Source organism: Candoia aspera, chromosome 17 (genome assembly GCF_035149785.1).
Source record: "Candoia aspera isolate rCanAsp1 chromosome 17, rCanAsp1.hap2, whole genome shotgun sequence".
NCBI lineage: Eukaryota > Metazoa > Chordata > Lepidosauria > Squamata > Boidae > Candoia > Candoia aspera.
Window position 1 is genome coordinate 2,865,421 of NC_086169.1, and position 24,126 is coordinate 2,889,546.

Below are 24,126 nucleotides of genomic sequence, written 5' to 3' on the forward strand. Positions count from 1 at the left end.
CAATGGGGAGCAGAGAACCCTCCCTGTCCCTTGGAGCCGTCCTAGCAGAGAACAGCCAGCTCTTGGGAGAATTCAAAAGGGCCTGCCGCAAGCCAGCATCGTGAGCTGCTCCCCCCGCCTTCCAGTGCCGAAAGGATGGCATCTTCCTTGCTGCGTCAAAGGGGGGTGGTGATGCCAAGGCCTTGGGGAGGATGCCCAATGGAGAGAGCCAGAAGCACTGGCTGGTCCTGGTCACGGCCGTGGGGTGCCTCGGCCTCCCATTTTTCTGCGCATTGCCTCTGCAAGTGAGTTAGAGGCAAGGGGTGTGTTGGAAAAGAAGGAGGGGGTCTCCGAGCACTGCCCACAGCTCTCCGGCGCAGCTAACAGAGAGACGTTTCAGCACCACGGAGAGCGCGACGGCAGCGCGAAGTAGCCCCGCGCTTGGATTTCAGCACCGCGGACAGCGGCGCGGTCGGGAGAGGAGGACGCGCGGCTCCCCTTCCCTTGAAGCAGGTGGGGGGCAGCCTGGAAGCGCGACGCCCCCACCCACCCACCCCGGCTACGCCTCCATCCCCTGCCCTTACCCCTGTCCCCACCGCCAGCTTGTTGGAGACCGGCTGCTGAAGGAGCTGCTTAGCCTTCCCCTTGGGCGAAAGGGGGAGAAAGATGCCAGCCTCCTGAGAAGGGAAGATGAACCCCGCCTGCATGGCGCTCCTCCTCGGCCTGTGCCTCTTGGGGACCCTCAGAAGTAAGTGGACGGTTTTGTGTGCCCTTTCGGACTGTTGGGTGCTCTCCTCGGCGTTCGCAGATCACTGCCTCCCCTTTGTCCCCCTAAAGGAAATCCAGGGCTTTGTTTGAAACAGGATGAGGGCCTTTTCTCTCTCTCTCTCTCTCTTCTCCCCAGAGAGAGCTGAAGAGGGGAGCTTCTCCGAGCTGGGACAGGATTGCTGTCTTTATTGTATCTTTGCATCAGGGGCTCAGAAACCCATTTGCTCAACTAACTAGAGGTTTGACAGGCCTCTGTCGGCTAGGCCACCGCTCCCTGGGTTGGCTCAAGAGGGGAAGGCCAAATCAGGGTTTCATTTCCCCCCTTCCCTAAAAATAATTGGAAGGACCCAAGGGAAACACCTTCTGATCGCCGCCTTCCAAAAAAAATCACTGTATGTCCAAGCAGCTAAGGACCCTCTCCCATTTCCTCCCTAAAGAGATGGCATCTTTTAGCTCCCCAGAAATATTCTGGATTTGTGACCTGAAGAAGTGCAGTATGAGCTTCATTAGGATTTCCCACCCCACCCCACCCCACCCCCATTCCTGGCAATGGGCCTTCCGGCGGTCCTTCTGCCCACATCCCCTAGGTTAATCCAATGGGTGCCACCCAGATGGGCTTGGACTACAACTTCCATGATGTCTTGCTGGTTACTAAATTGCAGGATTGGTAGCGCATCCTTTCTGGAGCAGCCCCCCAGTAACAACCCTCCTTGCTTTAAATAAACCGAGTTAGAAGGAGTAAGAGGCCACCCTTAATATCTGGGGGGAAGCTAAGAATCCATGGTGAAAAGCAGAACCGCATCATGCAGAAGGGTAGGGATTGGATTCCCCCCCTTTCACATTTCACAGAATCATAGAGAATCCTAGGGTCAGAAGGGAGCCTGGAGGCCATCTAGTGCAGCCCCATATGGGAATCCTCAGACCCAGACAAATGGCTGTCCAACCTTTAGAAACCCTTATGATGGAGCCCACACCACACCGGGACCCATTTGTTCAGCTGCTTCACAGTTCTCCCGGTCAGGAAATGTCTCCTGATTTCAAGTTTGGATTTCCTTCAGTAAAGCTGCTATCATATCTCCCTTCCTTCCACCTTCTCTTCTTTGGGCTAAACAGGCCCAGTTCCTCGGACTGTTCTTGGTGGGATTAAAGCCCCAGGTCCCTCCCCGTCTTCCTCATCCTTCTCATCCCAAATCCCAGTTCCTCAGCTTCCTCCTTGCATGGTGGCAACCAAAACGGGATCCCAGAGGCTCAGGTTTCCTTTCCAGGTTTCAGACAACCTGGAAGCCACTTGAAGGCTTCCGTTACAGTATTTTAATGCTTCCTGCCTCAGAACGATAGGAAACCACACTGCTAATTTTTTGGCAATTGCGCCGCCAGATTTCTTCAGGTGGAGAGGCTCCTAAGGGCTGTAAAAAGAAGGGGCTGGCCACTCTGGCTCAAGAGGATGGATTTCTCTGTGCAACTTCCTGAAATTAGAATGGGGATAGCTGCCTCCCTCTTTTGGCAGCGGGCAAGAAAACAAAGGAGGGATTACTCACAATGGCCATTTGGGAACGCCTGAGATCAGAAACAGATTGCTGAAGAATACAAATGAATCCATACAAAGTAACGGATGAGCTATTTTGGGAAGCAGGGTTGGGCTTTGGCCTGGTTCTGTCAAAGTCTGCGCAAACGTGCCTGATGAAACCTCCAGCTTCAGAGGCAGTCTACCTCCCAAAACCAGATTCCAGGGGAAAAAAACAAAAGGAGGAAAGTGTCCTCAGCCACTTTTCCTACCCCCAGACATCCAAGATGCTCTTTTCAGCCACAGGATGATACCAAAAATGCCAATCTAGAAGGCCATTGCCTATTTTTAAAGAAGGAGGGGAGGGAGGGAGAATTCCTTGTCTCCTCCCCCCTTTCCACCCCACTCTTCACCCCAGAAACCCTTTGCCCATTCCCTAACGAGGATAAGCACAAACACACAAACAGAACCCTTAAAAAAACTCTGACTCGTGACATGGACCACTTGTTCCTAACACGCCCTTTTCAGAAAGGGACCTTTATATGGTTTCCCCCCCCCACTCTACTCATGTAAAAAGAAAACGAGAAACAACAAACCAATTTCATTCCAAACCTTGGAGGAGCTGTCTAAACTCCTAAAGATGAAAAGGGAATGTTTGACCTCCAGAGGGAAAGGTGAATTTCAAAGAAAGAGATGGAGATGGCCAAAAAATAACGAAAAAAGCGGGGCAGGTCTGCTCCCGCCAGCCGAGTTCTCGCCCTGCAGGAACAAGGCAACCTTTTCTGGGTGGGAGAAGGCTTCTAACAGACCCTGGTTTGCTTCAGGGAGTCTCGGCACCGACACCGAGGAACGGCTGGTGGATCACCTCCTCAACCCAATGCGGTACAACAAGTTGATCCGGCCAGCCACCAATGGCTCCGAGTTGGTCACAGTCCAGCTGATGGTCTCTCTGGCCCAGCTGATAAGTGTGGTAGGTATGGAGATGGGAGGGCTGGTTGAGGGACCCACCAGCTGATTGCTCTCGAGATGCCTTCAGATGAAGTCGAGATCCCTTTCCCATCAGCCCCAGCTTTGGGTGGGAAGGTGGGATCGGCCGCTGCTTCCAGGCCTCGCTTCCCAGCATAGGAGTCCGAGGAATGGGCAACTTTAAGGCCTGCTTCTCATCCATGAAGTCCTGCCAGCCTTCCCAGGTAGACCAGCTTGTTTGGACTGCAATGCCCACTGTCAGGAGGCTGTTTGAATTAGGCTTTCAGAAACCTGCTGGGTTTTTTTGGGGGGGGGCTGCTAATGGGGTTTCCCTTTTGCTTGGACTTTGCCTGTTCACCCCTCTCTCTTTTTTGGGTTTCTCTGTTGTCCTCCCTCCCATTTCCATTTGTAGCATGAACGAGAGCAGATCATGACCACAAATGTATGGCTAACCCAGGTAAGACTAATTCCTTCCTTTGTGGATTCATGCATCCCTGGGGGATGGGCAAATAAATTGCACAGAACGATCGGGGACTCTTAAGGACCAGAGGAGTATTAATGGGAGACCTGGAGGCCATCTAGCTTAACTCCCCTTTCAGTGGCAGGATCCACAACGCAGAACTGTAAAGATGCCCTCCCAGCTTGCAGCTTGTTCTCCAAGGAGAGGCTGACCTCTCCATAGGATAGAGGTAGTCCTCACTTAATGATCACAATTTGGACTGGATTTTTGGTTGCTAAGCGAAGCGGCCACCAAGCGAATCTGACCCAATTTTACGACCTTTTTTGTGGCAGTTGTTAAGCGAATCACTGTGGCCATTAAGCGAACCACGTGATTCCCCATTGTTTTTGCTTGCCAGAAGCTGGCCAGGAAGGTCAAAAACAGTGATCATGTGATCACAGGACGCCGCGATGGTCATAAATGCGAACTGGTTGCCAAGCGCCCAAACTGCAATCATGTGACCATGGGGATGCTGCGATGGTGGAAAGTGTGAGGACCAGTCACAAGTCATTTCTTTCAGCTCTGACGTGTGTCTGAACAGTCACCAAATGAATGGTTGTTAAGTGAGGACTACCTGTACCTGCTCCATTGTTGAATAGCTGTTCTCCTTCAGAAGGTCTTCTAGTAATTCTATCTTGTCTAAGCCAACAGTTAGGAAAGGGGATCCAAGCCAGAGCAGGAAAGAGCTGAATTTGGGTGGGTGGCATTCACATCTAAATTGGGCCTTGTCCTCAGAGTAGCGCAGTTGGGTCTATATCCCTACAGGAATGGGAAGATTATCGTCTGACGTGGAACCCCGAAGAGTTTGACGACATGAAGAAGGTGCGGTTGCCTTCCAAACACATCTGGCTTCCAGACGTGGTGCTTTACAACAAGTAGGTACCCCAGAATTATCATTCCTGATCATTTGATGCTAGAAACTTAGGTTCCTGCAGAGTAGGCTTCTACTGGGGCTGCATTGGGACAATGTTGTGTCAGTCAATGGGAAGAGGACAATGTCACTCTATCATTGATGTAGGTCATTAAAAAAAAAATCCATTCTCAGAGATTGGGGTATTCCCCCTGTCCCCACTCTGGTTAGTTTCACAGCCCAGTCTAGTCAATTTCAAATTCCCTTCTAGTCAATTTCACAATGCTAATAGAAAGCTCCTTGGATTCATTTCTCCTCCAATTTTGGTTACCTTTGAAAATGGCAGAGGAGAAAGCATATCTCATGGGGGCAACCAATAGAGACTCCCATTTTCCACATCTGAGAAGAAGCATTTCCTCCAGTATTTGTGACTGTTACCCCACTATCTATTCCCCCCTTTTTTACCTCCACAAAAAAAAAAAGTCTAGAGTTAAGGATGAGGAAGTGTCTTTAAAAAGGAACAGAGATCAAGGTAAGACTCACAGGCATGTCTTGAATAGGAAGATAGGACATCTGGTATCTCAGCCCAGTTTTGTTGTATGCAAACAAGGCTGCTCGATTTTTAAAACCCATCTGAGCCCCCTTCAGAATTGCCACGCCACGTGGCAGTGTCAGCCAGACAGACGTATATCTCCAGCGATGATGGGGGTTTTTCCCCAGGAAACATGGCACGCAGGTGAATTGTTAGCAGGGGTGCTTAAGACAATTGCACTGGAAGGTGTGCCTGGTGCAGGAAAGGGGATGCTTCGCAGGGTTTTAGGTATCTTAACACCCACCTCACTAACTAACTCACTAACGGCGTTCTGTGACTGTCATGCTGGCCACATGACCACAGAGGAAGTGTCTTTGGACAAACGCCGGCTCTTCGGCTTTGAAACAGAGATGAGCACCGCCCCCTAGAGTCGGACACGGCTGGGCTTAATGTCAACACCCACCTCACTACAGGCTCAAATAACTAGTTTACAACCATTAGGCCAGTACTGCTTCAGTTCAGTGGGCGTCGCCTCCTTCTGATCAACGCGTACGTCCTACCCCTGTGTACACAACCACAGGTAAGACACGTACGGGATAAAATAGATAGCTATGTGGAAGATCTGAGGGTTGCCTCCCCTGCAGCCCATTTAATATTGGCTGGCGATTTTAATGCACGAATTGGAGCAAGTGGCAAATCACTTCTGGCTACCTTCCATGGGGCAGTGAGTTTCACAAGTTCCCCACCTAGCCAGCCACGCACAGAAACCAGGCGTCGCCCCCTTCAACGCCTTCTTGCGCCTCCTGTCTCCAGCGCGGACGGGATGTACGAGGTGTCCTTCTACTCAAACGCGGTGGTGTCCTACGACGGGAGCATCTTCTGGCTCCCGCCGGCCATCTACAAGAGCGCCTGCAAGATTGAGGTGAAGCACTTCCCCTTCGACCAGCAGAACTGCACGATGAAGTTCCGTTCGTGGACCTACGACCGGACAGAGATCGACCTGGTGCTGAAGAGCGACGTGGCCAGTCTGGATGACTTCACCCCCAGCGGGGAGTGGGACATTATCGCTTTGCCCGGACGACGGAACGAGAACCCCAACGATTCCACCTACGTGGACATTACCTATGACTTCATCATCCGCCGGAAGCCCCTCTTCTACACCATCAACCTCATCATTCCTTGCATCCTCATCACTTCCTTGGCCATCTTGGTCTTCTACCTACCCTCCGACTGCGGCGAGAAGATGACGCTCTGCATCTCGGTTCTCCTGGCCCTCACCGTCTTCCTTCTCCTCATCTCCAAGATCGTGCCCCCCACCTCGCTGGATGTTCCCCTGGTGGGCAAGTATCTCATGTTCACCATGGTGCTGGTCACCTTCTCCATCGTCACTAGCGTCTGCGTGCTCAATGTCCACCACCGCTCCCCCACCACGCACACCATGCCCCCCTGGGTCAAGGTGGTCTTCCTTGAAAAGCTGCCCACCTTGCTTTTCCTGAAACAGCCCCGGCAGAGCTGCGCCAGCCAGCAGCTGCGGCAGAAACGTCAGAGCCAGGAGCGGGCCTCGGGGGGCTTCTTCCTGCGAGAAGGGGCCCGCTCCTGCACCTGCTACGTCAACCCTTCCACCGTCAAGAGGTTCGGGGCAGGGAGTGGCAGCAGCAGGACCTTCGCAGAAACGTCGGATGGGATCAACGGTTATCGGGAGAGACTGGGCCAAGCGGGGCCCCAGCCAGATCCCTGCTGCTGTGGGTTGGAGGAGGCGATCGATGGGGTGTGCTTCATTGCGGATCACATGAAGAGCGAGGACAACGACCAGAGTGTGAGTCAGCCGAGGGATGGGGCAGGAGGAGAGGACATCCGCTGGGAGGGCGCTGGGATGGTATGCAGGAAAGACCTTGGGAGACGGGGCAAAGAGACACTGCCAAGGGACTGGTCAGATCAGAGGCGGCTTAGCCCTCAGCTGCATAATGGGCGGAGAAAGAGGCTCAGAAGGGACCCTCCCTAGTTTTCTGGGCTGTAAAAGAGACGGCGGGAGAACTGGACTTTCAGACTTGCCAGATTCTGTCAATGTAGCCTTGCAATAAAGTAGCATTAACTCACCTGCTCGTGTTTCCTGGCTGGTTTGCCCCGCAAGGCCAACATCCATCTGGCCAGTCTGAAAGTACAATGCTGGCTGGGGAATTCTGGGAGTTGAAGTCCACGCATCTTCAGGTTGCCAAGGTGGAGAAACATTGGCCTAGCCTAACACAACTCTCCTCCTACAATCCCAGGGAACTTATATGAAACAGAGGAGGATCCAACCCAACCAGCAAACCACCCTAGGCAGAATTCCTTGGGGTGTGGGGAAAAAAAATGACAGTTTAGTCTCACTTTGGCCAAAATAAATCAGGATAACCATCCCCACCGTCAAGGGGCAGTATGAGGCTATTTCCAGGCAGATCCAGTTGAGGGTGCTAATCCCTGCTCCTTCTCCCCTTTCCAGGTAAGTGAGGATTGGAAATACGTAGCTATGGTGATTGACCGTCTCTTCCTGTGGATCTTCATCTTCGTCTGTGTCTTTGGCACCATCGGCATGTTCCTTCAGCCCCTCTTCCAGAACTATGCCACCAACTCCCTCCTGCAAATCAATCATGACTTGCCCAGCTCCAAATAGGGGCCAAGGGTGGTCTTCTTCTGTACCAGGAGGAAGAGACAAAAGCACAGATACGTTGGCTCCTTCTACGGACACCATCTCACGGGGCTTCAGAGAGGTGAGAGAAGACCTTTAACCCATCCACCCCTTGGCCCTTGGTTTAAGGCCAGGAAGAGAGACGACTGGGGAAGGTGCTCGTTGCTTTGGAAAGCCTGTGGACCAATGGGATGACATCGTTAACTAAGTTAACCAGAATTCCTTAGCTTGAAGCAGGAGTCCGTTCACACATCCCTGCCCCACTGTGACCAGTTTCGGTAGCAAGGAACAGCTGAGAGCGAAAGATGACCATCGCCCTTGCTACCATGAGGTCCTACCAAGGGGTGGGTCTTGGGATGACGTCCAGTTTTCCCAAACTTTTTCAGGAACAAGCTGGTTCCAACGAGGATGGGAAGTCCTCCATTCTGGAACAGGAGGAGGTGATGGGCCAAAGCTGGCGGGATGCTTTCTGCAGTTTCACCGCCGTTGGGCATTTTAGATTAGTTCTCCTCCTCTTGTAAATGTACCCTGACTTAGGCCAATTATGGGGTATCAGCTCCCAACTCAGGAAAAAATATACGTATATACACACATCCGCACATCCATCTTTCCTGTACATCTCCATGAAGCTGCGGCAGCAGGAGCGGCGGTCTTGCAGCACCCCAAAACCATTCATTGGATTTGGTTGACTCAGACCACCTCTGTGCATGGGAGGGAGAGCACCTTCAGAGAAACTGTGCAGGATACCACCCCCCAGGTCCACAAAACTGCACGGGTTGCAGCTTGCAGCCACCTGGCCAGCCTTTGCTGAAGAACCATCTGCTTTCCCCCTTTTTCCCTTCTGTCTCGCAGGGGAGGTGAGATTCTCTTCCCTGCTAGCAGGGACCGATGCCCAAGACGGAAAAAGTGGTTTGGGCAGAGGTCAAAACAAAGTCCTGGACTGTTCCGGTTCTCCTACCGTCTCAAGCCAATGCGAACATCGAAACGACAATAAAATAGATCACATAGACGGGAGGGTCTGTCTCTTGGTGAAGCTGTTGCGGGGCAGGTGTTTCGGGGCCGTGGGAGAGGAGGGGGGAATTGGTGGGGGAGTGCCCGTTTTGCAACGAAGTCAGGAAAGAGTTTTCGCTGGCAGCCGGTTTGCTCTCTGTCCCTTCCAGCTACGCAAAGGCATCGTGAAAGCAAGGTTTGGATGCCCAGGATAGCCCACCCCCACTTTAACAGGAGGAAGGTCCCCACATGCTGGCCTTTGGTGTTTTGGAGGGAGGCCACGACAGCAAGATGAATTCCCTTTGACTCCCTGGAAAATTGTGAGGAAGTCTGGCTGGGGAATTCTGGGAGTCGAAGTCCACCCGTCTGAAGGCGGCCAAGGCTGAGAAACGCCGCCTTAAGCTTTCAAGATGTGGGCCGAGCCATCGGGAGCACAGCCCTTTCTTGAACCCCGAAGGGCCCGCGAGTGCCACTAAGCCATTTTCATCAGCGGTGGGGCAGTCGGACCGGGGTGGGGGGCGATGCAACACCCCGCAGAAAAATGTTTGCTTATTGATGGGTGAAACCAAACCTCCATGTGCAGGAGCAGCTACTTCTAAGTACCAGTGGGGAGAAGGCAGCTAGCGAAGTTTTTGATAGGAGGGTAGCTACCCTCTTATTTGGGGGGGGGATCTTTCTCCTCTGTTCCAGGCTCTGAGGACCAATCTTTTTTGGGGGGGGGCACGGAGATTTATTTTATCAAATTTATCACCACCCATCTCCCCGGGACTCTGGGCGGTTTACAGATGAAAAGGCTAGCTTTGCACAGCGCCCTAATTCGATTCCAAGCCACAGCAGCTGCACTTGCGCAAATCCTCAGCCCCGCATTAACCATATGCTGGTTCAGCTTGTTGTCTTAATTGGCCCCCAAGCTGGTGGGCAAGGACTTGCTACACACAAGCTCTTCTGGTTTAAATCGAAGCAGGGGCACGTTCTCCCCCCTGGGAACACAGATTGGGTTCCTCCACAAGGCTGGCACGACCCCGACGCAGAGCTCAGTGCTGGCTGTGTTGTGCTGCCAAGACAACTAGGATGGCTGTGGGTGAGGATCAACCTGGGCAAAATTGTGCCCTTGGCCCCGTGGAGGAGAAAGCCTCTTCTCTGAAGGAAAAGATGCATCTGCCACCGGCTTGAAGCGCTGCGGCTCCCCAACCAGAAATCCCTTCTCAGGCACCCGAGAAACCAAGACGCCGACTTCCTGGCCTTCTTCAGAAAGAACCACACGCCGGGAAGCCGATATGGAAAATCTCTTTATTTCAGGCAGAATGTGATGACCTCAATCTGTCAAATGAGGGGATCCTGAGGGGGAACGAAACGTGGGCTCACCAAATGAAGAAATGGGGGGGGGGGAGAGGTAAGCTGTGTGACCGCAGGACGGGGGCCGAATCTGGAGTTGGTTTCCTTGCTGGGGGCTATCACAGCAAAGGGGTGGGGGTGGGGGGAACAAACCACAGGGAAAAACGTTGGGAACGGAAGGCTGTTTTCGTTTTCACGAAAAGTGGGTTTCCGGCAACGCCGACAGCTAGGGCTGACCGAAACACGAAGCATGGTTGAAGGGAAGGAGAGAGAGATTAGAAAATATCCAACCAGGGGCCAACTTTCCCCTTGGTTTAGGGGAACAGCACCCAAGCAGATAATTTGGGGGGGGGCTTCACCCAAGCAGACTGTAGTGGGACCTTGCATAAATACCTTCTTTCCTCTATTTTAAATTTACACATAAATTAGCCCAGAGCAGCGTTTCTCAACCTTGTCCACTTTCCGACGTGCGGACTTCAGAAGGCAAAGCTGGCTGGGGAATCCTGGGAGTTGAAGTCCACACATCGGAAAGCGGCCGAGGTTGAGAAACTCTGGCCTAGGGCCTTCGTACGCCCACGCTGGCTACCTGCAGAGGAATCGAGGGGGAGAGTGTGATTTGGCCACATTACACCCCCCGCTCCCCATCTGAATGCAGGGTCGCTTCCAAGCTGGTCAAACGGCGGTGCCCCTGTTCAGACGTGGAGGAGGAAATCTCCAATCTGGTCAAACCTCTCTGCATTAAGACAACATCCACAGGACGGGAGACGGGTGAGAAATTCAACCCTGGAGGGCTGCTTGCTCAAGAGACACGCCGTGCTACTGGCAGGCAGCATCATTCAGGACGATGGCCAGCTCTCCGCCGGTTCCCCCCAGCAATCCCACCCCTTCTTTCTGCCCGTCGGCTGGCAGGGAGAGTCCCTCAGCCTGCGTTCATGCCAAGCACGTAGCTTCAGCCTCGCCAACATCCAGAGCCTCCCCCAGTCACTTTTCTGCAAAGCCTGGGCTGAGACAGACAGACAACGGGAAAAAGAAAAACCGCCAAGGTTGCTCACCAGCCCAAGGAGCAGCAGGAACCAAGCTCTGCTGGGGAAAATGGACCGTGCAGCTTGCGTGGGGCTCTGCGGGAAAGACCTAACCATAGAACAGCCACCTCGGACGGCCTGACTGGACCCACCAAGTCAGGCAGATCTTGACACCATCCCTCGGCCCAGAGGCGTCGCTCAAAAGATTTGAGGGAAGGCTGGAATGTTCCTCGACAATCCAACTCGCTCAAACAAGGTGGGAAATCTCCGCAACGTTCTCTGGAAGCCAGCTGGGCAGAAGAGAGCCCTTGTGGCAAAGGAATAAACGTGTGAGCACAAAGCTACCAGTGCACCAACTTCACAGCTTGAAAAGGGAGGTTCAAATGATGATTTCTTTTTGTCCCCCAGCCCCCAAAACTAAAAAGGAAGGAAGGGGTAAGTGGGAAGAGAGGAATGCTGGTGGATCTCTTGTTCCCTCGAGCGCAATGTTTTGGATCGCGTCTCCGCAAACCTTTGCTGAAAAAGGGAGGGGGGGATTAAAAGGAAGCGGGGAAGACCCCTGGCCTTCCCCACCAAATTAAAACACCTTGCCGATTTACACCGGAAGGACAGACCGTTTCCGGAAAGCCATAACTCTACACGAACATTCCTGGCTCTGTTAAAAATGACAACAAACCACCCGTAATCTAAAACAATAAAAAATAAATCCTCCCTTTTCCCGACATCTGCAGAAAATTACAAAAGGGGGAAAAAAGAAAAAGAAAAAAAAAAAATCAAGCGAAAGGCCCAGCTTTTTAAACTTCTGGCAGGACAAATGTTTTCTCCTCTTGAGGTTTGCAGATCCAGCTCCCGTAGCCCATCTCTTGCAGGGCCCAGAAGAACTGCCGCTTGGCACTCTGGTAGGCGAGGGCAGCTTCTTTGGCCTCGGCGTAGATGGCAAAGTTCTGCAGGTCCTTCCGATCCGCCTTGGCGCACAGCGACCGGAAGAGGGCGAAGAGGTTCTGCTTGGAGACGCGTGAAACGTCCAGCTTGGGGCTGAGGAACAGGAAGGGCCCGTGAATCCCAAGCAATCCGGGGGGAAAAAACATAAAAGCACAGCCGGCGGGGGGAGTTTCGGCACGCTTAGAACAAAACCCCACTCCTTGCAAAGGAAACGAGAGGGGGGAGAGGGCTGCGGCTTCCTGCATTTAAGAGAGACTGGTCGCAGCAAAGGCTGCCCTTCTGGGGCCGACAGGGACGTGGTTCCCACGCGTCCGGGATGGGCCGCAAGCGGGCGGGGAGGAGCGCGTTCTGGTAAAAGCGTCCCAGGATCTCAGCAGCAGCCCCAGGGTCTCTCCGGGTGCCTGGGCTGAACGCGCCCAGGCCTGCCTTACCCGTCCACCTTGCCTTTCGTGCCGTCCAGCACCTCCACGCTGGTGTTGTCAGGGAGACACCAGTTGATGCTCGACTCCTTGGTCTTGCCCGTCTGCCGCGCGGAGTCGTAGACGCTGACTCGGCCGACCTGCAGGGCCACAGAGAGGGCCTGAATTTCTTTGCCGGGCCTGGAGCCGCGAACGGCCGTCCCTTGGGCCTGCCGAGTTCCAGGGGCCAAACGGTACTTATCGCTCCCGTACGGAACGGCACGTTTACCCCTGCGCTTAGAAATCGGAGCAGGGTTATTGCTTCCGGGGTGGGGACAGGGCTCCCTAAGCTTCGATTCGCAAAACTTCACAAGCAGGAAGCTAAAGGTGGCGTGTCATTATCCTCAAGGGCTAAAACCAATGTACAGGTAGTCCTCGTTTAGCGACTGCCTTGTATGGCAACCATTCGCAGTTACGACGGGGATGAAAAAGTAACTCGGCGACCTTCACAGACCCCCTTCAAAGGTCTGTAAAGCAAAGGAAAGCTGAAGTCGGATCATAAGCACAGTTGCGGTTCCACTTAGCAACCGCTTCGCTTAATGACCAGGTTGCCGGTCCCGATTGTGGTCACTAAGCGAGGATCCTCTGTACAACTTAGAGATCTGACTGTGTTGTTGGGGGAATCACTTGGGGAATACGAGGGGAGACCACCCCCGCAGATCTCCACTTCTTTGCAAGCTATCTTTTGTTTCTTAAGAAATAAAAGAGCAGACAGACGAGCACACGCACGCACACAGACCCCCCTTTTGCTCTCTTAAGGAAGTGCTCTCGTCCACCCTGACCCTTCTCTATTAACGGGATCAAAAGAGAGAGAGGCCAACGTGGACGCGAGAGATACCTCAGGGTGATTGACGAAATAGGGCGCGGGAAGTGTCGTCTCAAACGTGTTGCCGTCCCTGGACATACGACAGCAAATGGCACGGGTCAAGTGGCCCTGGCTGTACAAATAGCCTGGAGAGACAAACGGGGAAGATGCACGATAGTTTGCTATTGGAGCAGTTTCATCCACCCGGCTGATTTATATCGTTTATGTTGCCGCCCATCTTAAAAGAACTCTGGGTGGCTTACAACCAATAAAGCAGTATAAAAACAATGTAAAACTATATAAAACCCGACAATAAAAATAAAACCAGAAAAACCTGGTGCTGCACCCATGTCTCTAGTGCACATTCTCCTCCCACCTGAGGAACTTACAGCAAAAAGGCAGTGGTTGGACTCAGATACCAGGTAGTCCTTGTTTAGCGGCCACAACTAGGACCGGCAGCTCAGTCATCAAGTGAAGCAGTCACTCAGTAAAACTGGAACTGTGCTTACGATCTGACTTGAGCTTTCCTTTGCAAAGGCTGTCAGTGTGAGGACCGGTCGCAAAGTTACTTACAGAGTTGTAACTGCGAACGGTCACAAAACGAGGCAGTCGCTAAACGAGGACTACCTCTATCATACTAAGGCAAAACGGGGCTTGGCTTGCTTTCCTTGCGGTGTGCTGGGGGAGCTTGCCCCCTGTTGTTGTGGAAGGTCACCCAGGCCGTCTGGTGTGAAATGCTGATAAATTGGACTCACCCCCTCCCACCCCCCGATTAGTGACGGTCGCTCCACGTTGTGTCAAGGCCCTCTTTCTATTCTGCAAACGGCTGGGAGATGCATTTGCTTGGAAGCGGGGTAAGGGCCGAGCGAGGGAGCAAAGCCGCCACGCTCGAGAGAAGCCAGGGCTGCGAGGGAGTCACGCCCCTCGCCCTCCCGGCGCGGCTGAGCGTCCCTACCGAGGGTGACCGAGCGAAGGTAGACCGGCTGCAAGAAGTGAGACAGCAGGGCGCCTTGCAAGCCAAGCACGTTCCAGCGCAGGATTTTGTCGCTGCAGGACATGGTGCGCAGCCGCTCGCCATGCTGGATGCCGTCCCAGGTTGGCACGATGTCGCTGGACTCCACCGGGATGGTGCCTTCGCCTGCGGAAAAGCACCGGGGCGCCGGATCAGCCCGAGGGATGCGCACGGAAGGCGGTCCTTGTGGACCTTCTCCCGGCAGCCGATAACCTTGCCTTTCCTCGCTCCAGAGGGCCACGGCGATGGCTGCTGTGGCAACTGCGACCGACGGGAGAGAAAGCTCTCCTCTCCCCCAGCTCCAGGCAGCCACCGGGTTGCAAGGCACTTTTATTCAAAGCGCCTCTGCGCCCCACCTGTGTAATTCGCCTCCAGTTCCCCAGTTAATCAAGCAATTAATCAACCAGTCTAGTCCTCGTGACTGCAGAAACAACACAGGCAGTCCTCGACTTATGACCACAATTGGGACTGGAGCTTCTGTCGCTAAGCAAGGCAGTTAAGCGAGTCACGCCTGATTTTATGACTTTTGTTGCAGTGGCCGTTAAGTGAATCACCGCAGTCCTTAAGCAAATCACTGCGGTCATTAAGCGAATCTGGCTTCCCCCACTGACTGCTTGTGGGAAGCTGGCTAGGAAGGTTGTAAGTGGTGATCACATGACCCCAGAACGCTGCAACCGTTGTAAGTGTGAGCCGGTTGCCTGAATTTTGATCCCTTGACTGCAGGGATGCTGCGACGGCCGTAAGTGCGAGGACTGTTCATAAGTAATTTCTTTCAGCGCTGTCGTAACTCCGAGCAGTTGCTAAACAAACAGTCGGTAAGTCGAGAACTACCTGTAGGGCGGATAATAAATCCATCTGCCCCATCGTTTTTGCAGTCCTGAGGACTAGACGCTTGGAGCTTCAGCCACACAAGCAAGTGCGTCCCAGGATTTCAAGGAAAGGGACTAGATCATCACGAGCTTTGGCTTTCAGGCTTACGCGGACGTGGCTCTTGAAGGAAATTACCGTTTTCCACCTTGGTGCGCAACTTCCCCTGCTTGGGATTCTCAAAGAGGGGCTGGTGCTGGTCCTCCCCGGCGGTGCTGGCCTGGTCGCTGCAGGACTTGTCGAAGAGGGCGCCGTCCCCACAAGGTGCTGTGCTGGGGAACACACACACACACACACACCCCAAGCTGTGAGGCTGAATTTGAACCCAGCTGAAAGCTCCCTGACCCCTGCTTCTTCTTCTCCACTCCGGAACGCCCACCTTCCCTCCCTTACGGTTTTCCTCGGCTCCCCCGAGCCAAGCCTCAGCTAGCACTCACCTGATGTACAGGTGAAAGGTGATGTCATTCTTGACCTTCAGTTTGCCATCCTCCACAGGCTGAAAGATGCTGTCCTCCGGTGCCGAGGGGTCGAATTTCATGAGCTCGCTGTAGAGAAACCTAGAAGCGAAGGAAAGATGAAGGACGATGCTGCCGGACACGAATACGGGTAGTCCTCGCTTAATGACCATTCGCTTAGGGATGGTTTGCACTTACAATAGTGCTGAAGAACCAACTTACGACCAGTCCTCACACTTACGACTGTTGCAGCGTCCCCATGGTTGCATGACTGCAATTTGGGTGCTTGGCAACCAGTTCACATTTACAACCGTCATAGCATCTTGCAGTCACGCGATGGCCGTTTTCGACCTTCCCAGCCAGTTTCCGGCCAGCAAAACCAACGGGGAACTGCGTGATTCGCTTAACGACCCCCGTGGCTTGCTTAACGTCTGCAGTGATTCGCTTAATGACCGCCGCAAAAAGGTCGTACAATCGGGTTGGATTCGCTTAATGGCCGCTTTGCTCTGCAAGCAAAATGCCAGTCCCAATTATGGTCGTTAAGTGAGGACTACCCGTACTCACTGAAGGCAGTGGGGCTCCCCAAATGAGGAGGACGGAGCATTGGAACTTCCCACCCACCCCGCTTTTCTGGCAGTCCAGGCGTTGCTGGGCCTAACCCTCCACCTCACTGCACCTTATGAATCCTCTCCTGGAAATGATCTCTGCGTGGCAGTCGTTCACCGTTTCCCCTTTCAAGCTCAGCTCCTCCCCTTTCACGCAGCGGTTTCCTGGCAGGTGAAGAGGAGACAGAAGCCGTTACGGAAGGCCCGGGTGGCGGAGCCTGAAGGCGAGCAGCTGCAGGTAAACGGCAGGTTGGAGTCCAAGGGGAAAGTCTGGGACCCTCGCCTGAGAGAGCAGAGTTTCCTACGGGTAAACTGAGCCAGAAAGCAGGGCCCGTCGTCCCGGGTCTGGCTTCCTCCAGAAGGCTTCCTTTGGCCTTTCAGCTCTGTGTTTTAAGTCTCCTTTAAAAAGGTTTTAAAAAATGGAAGTGCCCACCAACACAAATGAATGTAAGAGAAAGAGAAAGAAGAAAGAAGAAAGAAGGAAGGAAGAGCCAAAAGTGCAAGAAAGGAAGAAGAAAACAGAAAAATAGAGAAGAGATAAAAGGAAGTAGCTTCCAATTTTCTTTACGACTGTTATAACTACAATTATAAGTTTACCTCTTACTTTACAATTACAACAAACTCTTTTCTTTTATAATCTGTTCCAGTGTTTCTCAACCGTGGCAACTTCAAGCTGTGTGGACTTCAACTCCCAGAATTCCCCAATTCCGGGAGTTGAAGCCCGCCTGTCTGAAAGTGGCCACGGTTGGGAAACACTGATTTATTCCGTCTAATCATCAAAGCCACCAATCGTAATTCCTTTTTTTCTTCCTGCTGCGAGTGCAAAGTTGCCTCCCTTACCTGTTCCGATGCTCACCACGACCCCCAGCCCCTCCTGCCCCCGCCTCATGATGATGGCGGCCAGGATCTTGCGCCCCAGCAGGCTGTGCTGGATGCGGGCCGTGAGGGCGTTGAACCGCTGGTGGCTCAGCATGGCGATCTGGTCGTGCAGCGTGCTTCCGCTCACCGGGAGCTGCAACCGGAGGGGAGGGGGATCAGGAACAGCCTCCGCGGCTGAAAAAGGGGGCTGGCGTCTCCCTGCGAGGCCGCGGCATGTGGGAACGCAGAGCGACAGCAGGGTGTGATGTGTGTAACGGGGAAACTTCAATACAACGTAAGAGCCAGTTTGGTCCAGTGGTTAAGGTGCTGGGCTAAAAACCAGGAGGCTGTGAGTTCTAGTGCCGCCTGAGGCACGAAAGCCAGCTGGGTGACCTTGGGCCAGTCGCCCTCTCTCAGCCCAACCCACCTCACAGGGTTGTTGTTGTGGGGAAAAGAGGAGGAGGGAGGAGCGTTAGGTATGTTAGGTATTATTTATAAAAATAATAAAGGTGGGATAGAAATTATATCAGCAAAATAATAAAATAAAATAAAATAAAATAAAATAAAATAAAATATAAAATATAAAATATAAAATATAAAATAAAATAAAATAATAAAATAAAATAATAAAAACGAGCTGGTACAAGGGTGGAGTCCTTGGTACTCTCTGAGCCCGGGGTTCGGATTGGAATCCGACGGGAACGCGGAGGGAGGGAGCCCATGCGAAGGTCCCGGGCTAGAAAAGGCCTCACCTCAGTGATGCCCAGTCCTTCGGCCGTCTGTTCGGCCTTCTCTGTCTCCCCGATGAGGACTCGCAGCGCCGTGTCCGCTGCCTCCTGCTTCCCCTGCTTTTTGCTGTGTGCTGTTACTGACGGGAACCAGCGCCCCCCCACTTTAGCTTGGAAGACAAACCTGTTGGGAAGAATCAGCTGGAGAAAGCTCGGGCCTCGAGGGGGAAAATTACGATGATTCCGCCCAGGTTTGGCAGAGAGGGGCCGGTCTCGGTCAGGCAGACCCGAACCGCCGGGCCAGGGTCCCTGGGGCGAGGAGGACGAACCGCAGACCCCTGACTCACTTTGGGTCGTGGGGAGGGCCGGTCTGATCGATCAGCTTGAATTCGGCGGCAAATCCGTTGGTGCGGGCGTATTCCAAAAGGCCGCTGACCGGGTTGGAATTCAGGTACTTGATCAACTCGCCGACCCCCTTGGCGCTCACCGCCTTGGGCTCTTCCACGTTCCCCACCTGGGCACCTCGTATCTCCGGTGCCTGCTCGCCCTGGGTGTCCACCTGAAGTCAAGCCAACGAAGAGGGTTTGTCAGCTTTCCCGGCTAGAGCAGGCAGGAAACGCAACCAGGTGAACTAATTCTACATTAACAGAATTTTGCAAGTCTGAAAGTACAAATCTCGCCGCCCAAGCTCCTTCACAGCCCGAGAAACCAGGGAGGGTCCCTTCCGAGCCTCTTTCTCCTCCCATTCTGCAGCTGAGGGCTAAGCCGCCTCTTATCTGACCTTTCCTTTGGCAGCGCCTCTTCCCCACTCCCCATCTCCCAAGGGCATTCCCACATACCCTTACAGGTTTGGGCTGCGAGCGAAGGAAGCGGAGAAGGTCTGAGATGCAAAGGAGAAGCGGGAACGCCCTACCTGCTCGGGCGAGCTGCTCGTGTCCCCAGACAGGCCCTTCATGGCGGCCTCGGCGGCCATCTGCTTCGCTCCCTTCTTGCTGTTCGAGACCACGGTGGGGAAGACGCGCTCACCCACCTTCACGCAGTACCGAAACCTGGACAGAGGCCGGGGCGACAGTCAGCGTTCAGTTAAGGTGGAACGGCAGACGAATCGGCGTTGGGAAAAAGCAGCTGTCCCCGGGCGCGGTAAGAGAGTGAGAGATGAGGCGCCTCTCCCGAGGGGGAAATGGCTTCAGGTGTAAAAGGAAGAGAAGGGGTCAGGCTTGAGGCACGGATGCTTAACTTTTATAAGGTCCCGCCATCAGAGCACCGTACCAAAAATCCTGGGGTGGATTTTACGGAAAGGTTTTGAGACAGAGAGGGATGCTCAGACACTTCAGAGGTGCTTTGCACCCTCCACCCTTAAGTAGTAACTCGCGGTTCCTTCCAATGAATCTTGCTGTGTCGCTTTCCTTCCATGCAAGGGTTCCCCCCTGTCACAAGGGGGCAACTGGGAGCAATCCCCCCTCCCATGCTTACTTTGGGTCATGGGGTGGCCCATCCTGAGAGAGCAGCTTGAATTCGCAGACGCTCCCCGACTTTTGGGCGTACTCCATCAAGGCGCTGATGGGGTTCTTCCCAGAGAGAAGGCTTAGCTGTGGTGCGGTAGGTGAGGGCTCGGGGGCTGCTTGTTCAGGCTGGAGAGTCGGAAGGGAGAAAATAATAGTAATAGTAATAATAATAATAATACAGGTAGTCCTTGACTTATGACCGTTCCTTGAACGTCGGCCTGAAGTTATGACAGCCTTGGAACGGGTGTTTGACAACCTGTAAAGTACTTCTGAGCATCGCAAAAGCCGCATCCCCCTCCCAGGGTCCCATGATTGCATTTTGGGCGCTTGGCAACCGGCTTGCATTTACGACCGGTTGCAGTGTCCCGGGGTCCTCTGATCGCATTTTGCAACTTTTTTGCCGCTTTCTGGCAAAAAACACCCATTGGAGAAGCTGGATTTGCTTAACGACCACCATAAAAATGGTTGTAAAATCGGGTCCAGTCACGTGGAGACTTGACTTACGACCACAACAACTTAGGATGGAAATTCCAGTCCCAATTATGGTCATAAGTTAAGGACTGCCTGTAATAATAATAATAATAATTGCAAAAGGCAACTTTGCTTGGAACAGCTGACATCCTGTGACAATACCTTTAATATTATTAAACAACATCTGCCTGTCCCAGGTCCTTGGGAAGGACTCGATAGGTGGACAAAAATGCCAAATCCAGTCTAAACATTTGCCTGACTGTGTTCAACCAACCATCATCATCATCATCATCATCATCATCATCATCATATTATTATTATTATTATTATTGCAGGAACCAGATTCCTCCCTCTGTAACTGGGGTGTTCAAATGCTCTGAGGGCCCACCTTGGGGGTTGTAAACAAACAGGAGAGAGGCTCGCCTGGGCCAGTTTGCTGTTCCAGAGCTTGCCGAAAGGGGAGGGGAGATAAACCTCCAAAATCCCTTGGAAGAGGCAGGGAGGGCTGGAAAAGCAGCAGACCACCACCATTTTGGCTTCCTCTGCCCGCAGCATAAAGGCCAGGCATCTCGTGGAAACTCTGGGCGCCTGAGAATCTCCCCTGTAAGGTATGGCCAAAAGACATGTTCTGCTTCCTTGGCTCGTTCATCCTGGTTGGCTGCGTTCAGAGGCTGCAGGAAATCGTAACCAGAATCATTTGGTTTGGGCACAGCATGTTGTGCGGACCCAGCTGTTGGTGAGCATGCAAAGCCCAGTCTTAAGCCTCAGGGAGGGACAGGTTTACGGGCCCCGACTCCACCAGCCTTCAGTGCCGGTGGCTGAATTACAGGTAGTCCTCGACTTACGACCACAACCGGGACTGGAACTTCTGTTGCGAAGCGGGGCAGTTGTTAAGTGAGTCATGTCCGATTTCACCACCTGTTTTGCCGTGGTCGTTAAGCGAATTCGGCTTCCCCCCTTGACTTTGCTTGACGGAAGCCAGCTGGGAAGGTTGCAAATGGTGATCACGTCACCCCGGCATGCTGCAACTGTCGTAACTGCGAGCCGGTTGCCAAGCACCTGGATTTTGATCACCTGACCACAGGGACGCTGCAATGGTCGTAAGTGTGAAGACCGGCCACAAGTCACTTTTTCAGCACCGTCGTAACTTTGAACAGTTGCTAAAGAAATGGTCGTAAGTCGAGGACTACCTGTAGACTTATGAAGCTGGGGGGGGCGCCATGTTGGGGAAAGCCAAGCTTCGCAGAAGCGCATGGCCACCTCCACCAAGGCCTGAAAGCGACGGCTTCAAGCGGGACCCATCTTTCCCCTTGGTTTGGCCTTCTTCCCTCCTCACCATCTCCACTTCCCTGAGGGAACTGTCCTCGTACAGCGACTTTTCCAGCCCCATGCTCTCCTCCCCTTCATGCTCGGCTTCATGGAGAAGGATTTTCATGGCATTGGCGGCCGCTTCCTGCTTGGCGAGCTTTTTGCTGCCCGCTTCGGCCGGAGGGAACCGGCGGGCGTCGATCATGGCCTGGAATTTAAACCTGGACCGGCAAGAGAGAGGGGGGGGGAGGGAGAGAAATTATTGCCTAGACGGGCCCGTGGGGGGAAGCAGCTTCTTTAAAACTGCTTTTTAAGTTCCCATTGGATCTTAAAAAAAAAGGCCAAGGCAACTTGAAAGGTACGCCGTCCACAAATATCTTGGGGAGGTCCAGTCCCAACAGCGTTTTCATCCATTTGCCATCTGTTTTAAAACAGGCTGCCCTAGCACCCATCTCTCAGGATTTTAATACTGCCACTGTGCTCACTGACCCCAAAGTGGGGGACTGTGTTCCTCTAAGCCAGTGTTTCTCAAGCTTGGCACCTTTCAGACGCGTGGACTCCAACTCCCAGAATTCCCCAGCCAGCCAGCATGGCTGGCTGGCTAGGGAATTCTGGGAGTTGGAGTTCACGCGTCTGAAAGGTGCCAAGCTTGAGAAACCCTGCTCTAAGCAGAAAGCAAATCCGTAAACATTGTGCCTCTATTTAGAAAAGAGCGACTGGCAGGCCCCATGGGACGGGGTTAGGTTATTCAACAGGGGGTGCTCGGCCACATTTCGCCACTGTTCTCAAGTTAGGGTTGGCAGCGAAGACAGGAAATGGGGAAAACTAATTGTTTTAACCGTTTTGTTATTGTAAGCCGCCCAGAGTCCCTTGCTGAGATGGGCGGCTATAGAAATCAAACAAACAAATAAAATTGACCCCCGCCGCCACCCAGAAAACTGCCCAGAGTCCCTCTTGTGGGGGCAGATGGCAGAAATCTAAATAAAAAAATAAATAAAATCAAGGAGAACTCTCTGTTTTTAGGGACAACCACGTTTCATACGCATTTCACAGGAAGCCTGGGGAAGGGGGGAAATCCTTCCTTTTGTCTTAAGGTGTTTTTGCATGCTTTGGTGAAGCCTGCTACGGTGTTTTCACAGCCTACAGTCCAGTGCAAATTGCACACGTGGGTTGAGGAACGAGGGCCCCGTCTCTCGCCTCGCTCTTCTGGGGAGAAGTCCGATTGATCTCCCTGATTTTGGAGTAAACCTTATGCGAGCCCCGGGCTGCACCTGAAGGGAGAAGCACCTCCCGTTCCTGAGGCCGGAGAGCACGCCGCGTCATCGTGGTGACATTCTCGCCCATAACGGACAGAGAGCTGCCTGCGGAAAGCTCCTGCTGAGCCCACAGGGCCGTCACCATCGAGCCCACCCCAGGTCACCCCAGATGACCCTCTCCTCCTCCCACCCACCCCTGCCCCCCGGAGGTCCCCTACCGTGGCTCGTGGGACGGCCCGCTCTGCTGCAGCAAGACAAACTCGCAATGCTGGTACATATACTGCGTGTACTCGATCAGACCACTGACGGGGTTCTTCTTCTGGCACACCATGAGCTTCTCCAGGGGGGTGCACTGGAAGGCGGTGTCGAACTGGGCGGTGTAGCTGGGGGACAGAGGGGACTCCATAATACACCTTGACTCGTCCTGGTTGCCGATGGCATTCAAGTCCTCCGGGATGTCGTCGGTGGCCCACTTGCCGTTCTCAAAGTTGTCGTACTGGGAGAACCAGTGGTACCTCGGCCGCTTGCGAGAGGGGCCCGTCCAGGGAGGACAACAGCCACTTGGCTCCATCTGCTCGGCGGTCTGCTGCCCGTTCTCGATTTTCTCCCCCTCGCCCTCTGGCAGCAGAGGTGGCGAAGGTGAAGGAGAAGGACGAGGAGAGGGCACACCGGCAGGAGTCTCTGGCTCCACGCAAGGAGCTGGGGGCTCAGGATCCGGCGTGACCATTTGCCTGACCTCTTCCGCTTTCATCTTGAGTTGCATCCGCTTCCGCTTGTTGTCCGTGAGGGACCACTTGGGAGGGCTGGCGTTCTCCTTGTGCACCTCCCCCAGCTGCTCCAGCAGCAGGAGGGTGGCGTTGACGTCCCTGGCTTTGGTCAAGCCAATGTTTCTGGCAAGGTTTTGTGCTGTGGAGTCCACCACCCCGAACAAGAAGCTACAGATCTTCTCCTTGACTTCAGCCATGTCAGGAGAACCAAGATGGTCCTCCTGATCTGAGGCAGAACTTTCTCCTCTGATCCCCAACTCTACAAGGTGACTCGAGTCCTCCTGGCCAGCTGAACCAGGTCCCTCTCTTGTTGTTGCTTCCAAGAACTTGTGGTTGTCTGCTAACCTCCACGATGGCGGACTCGTCACTGATGCATGCAACTGCCCTTGGAGCAGAAGCTGGTAGAGGTAATGGTTGACCACTTTCTTTTTGACGTTCAGCTTACGGGCAAGCTGGCGGGCAGATTCTGTCTCCCCAGGTTCCAGATCTCCCAAGATCTCCAGAAGCTTTTGCTCAACACCTTGCCCACTCAGAGCCAGCCCCTGAAACCTGGAGACGAGTCCCTCAGCTCCACCCCTATGACTACCTCCAGGGCAGCCCGGCTTCAGATGAGTTGGCTGCTTCGGTCTTTGCCAGCTACGGTTACAGGGAGATCTTCTGGCTGCACCCCTGTGGTGGTTCCATAAATTCGAAGGGAGCGGTGGAAAGGATGTTCCTGGACCTCGGGACCTCTGCACGCCAGGATCCCACAGTGGAGCTTCAGGAAGTTCTCCGTTTAGGAAGAGGATCTGTCGCTGGTGAAAATCCTCAAGTCTGCTGTGTTTGGGGGTAGCCTGGTCTGAACCCGTTTCACATGCAGGCAGCCTGCTCATAGCATGCTGAGGGGGTCCACAGGCAGGGGTGAAGACATTTGGCCTAGATGAGTGGCGGCTGCAGCTGGCTCTCCCAGGGACTGCGGCACGAGAGCCTGGCAAAAAGA

At 53.5% G+C, this 24,126-nt stretch overlaps 2 protein-coding genes across 2 annotated transcripts; one reads left to right on the forward strand and one right to left on the reverse strand.

The window, feature by feature from the left end:
• Nucleotides 1–664: 664 nt before the first annotated feature.
• CHRNB2 (cholinergic receptor nicotinic beta 2 subunit) lies at nt 665–7,759 on the forward strand. The gene is made up of 6 exons (XM_063317244.1): nt 665–727; nt 3,076–3,221; nt 3,630–3,674; nt 4,482–4,591; nt 5,912–6,914; nt 7,578–7,759. Exons 1-6 carry the CDS (start codon nt 670–672, stop codon nt 7,746–7,748), a joined length of 1,533 nt encoding a protein of 510 aa, XP_063173314.1. The 5' UTR covers nt 665–669; the 3' UTR covers nt 7,749–7,759.
• A 3,413-nt stretch (nt 7,760–11,172) lies between these two features.
• ADAR (adenosine deaminase RNA specific) lies at nt 11,173–24,112 on the reverse strand. The gene is made up of 14 exons (XM_063317243.1): nt 22,599–24,112; nt 21,153–21,345; nt 19,314–19,471; nt 18,754–18,889; nt 18,188–18,399; nt 17,865–18,024; nt 17,095–17,266; nt 16,326–16,419; nt 15,632–15,751; nt 15,333–15,466; nt 14,271–14,453; nt 13,349–13,461; nt 12,484–12,611; nt 11,173–12,145 (listed from the first exon to the last, which is right to left on the reverse strand). Exons 1-14 carry the CDS (start codon nt 24,017–24,019, stop codon nt 11,905–11,907), a joined length of 3,465 nt encoding a protein of 1,154 aa, XP_063173313.1. The 5' UTR covers nt 24,020–24,112; the 3' UTR covers nt 11,173–11,904.
• Nucleotides 24,113–24,126: the final 14 nt, after the last annotated feature.

Coding starts and splice junctions, on each gene's coding strand:
- CHRNB2 (XM_063317244.1), top strand. CDS start 670: ATGAACCCCGCCTGCATGGCGCTCCTCCTCGGCCTGTGCCTCTTGGGG. Junction 728..3,075: donor CCTCTTGGGGACCCTCAGAA/GTAAGTGGACGG, acceptor GGTTTGCTTCAG/GGAGTCTCGGCACCGACACC. Junction 3,675..4,481: donor CAAATGTATGGCTAACCCAG/GTAAGACTAATT, acceptor ATATCCCTACAG/GAATGGGAAGATTATCGTCT.
- ADAR (XM_063317243.1), bottom strand. CDS start 24,019: ATGAGCAGGCTGCCTGCATGTGAAACGGGTTCAGACCAGGCTACCCCC. Junction 21,346..22,598: donor GGGCCGTCCCACGAGCCACG/GTAGGGGACCTC, acceptor TTGCCGGTCCAG/GTTTAAATTCCAGGCCATGA. Junction 16,420..17,094: donor CGTGGTGAGCATCGGAACAG/GTAAGGGAGGCA, acceptor TTCACCTGCCAG/GAAACCGCTGCGTGAAAGGG.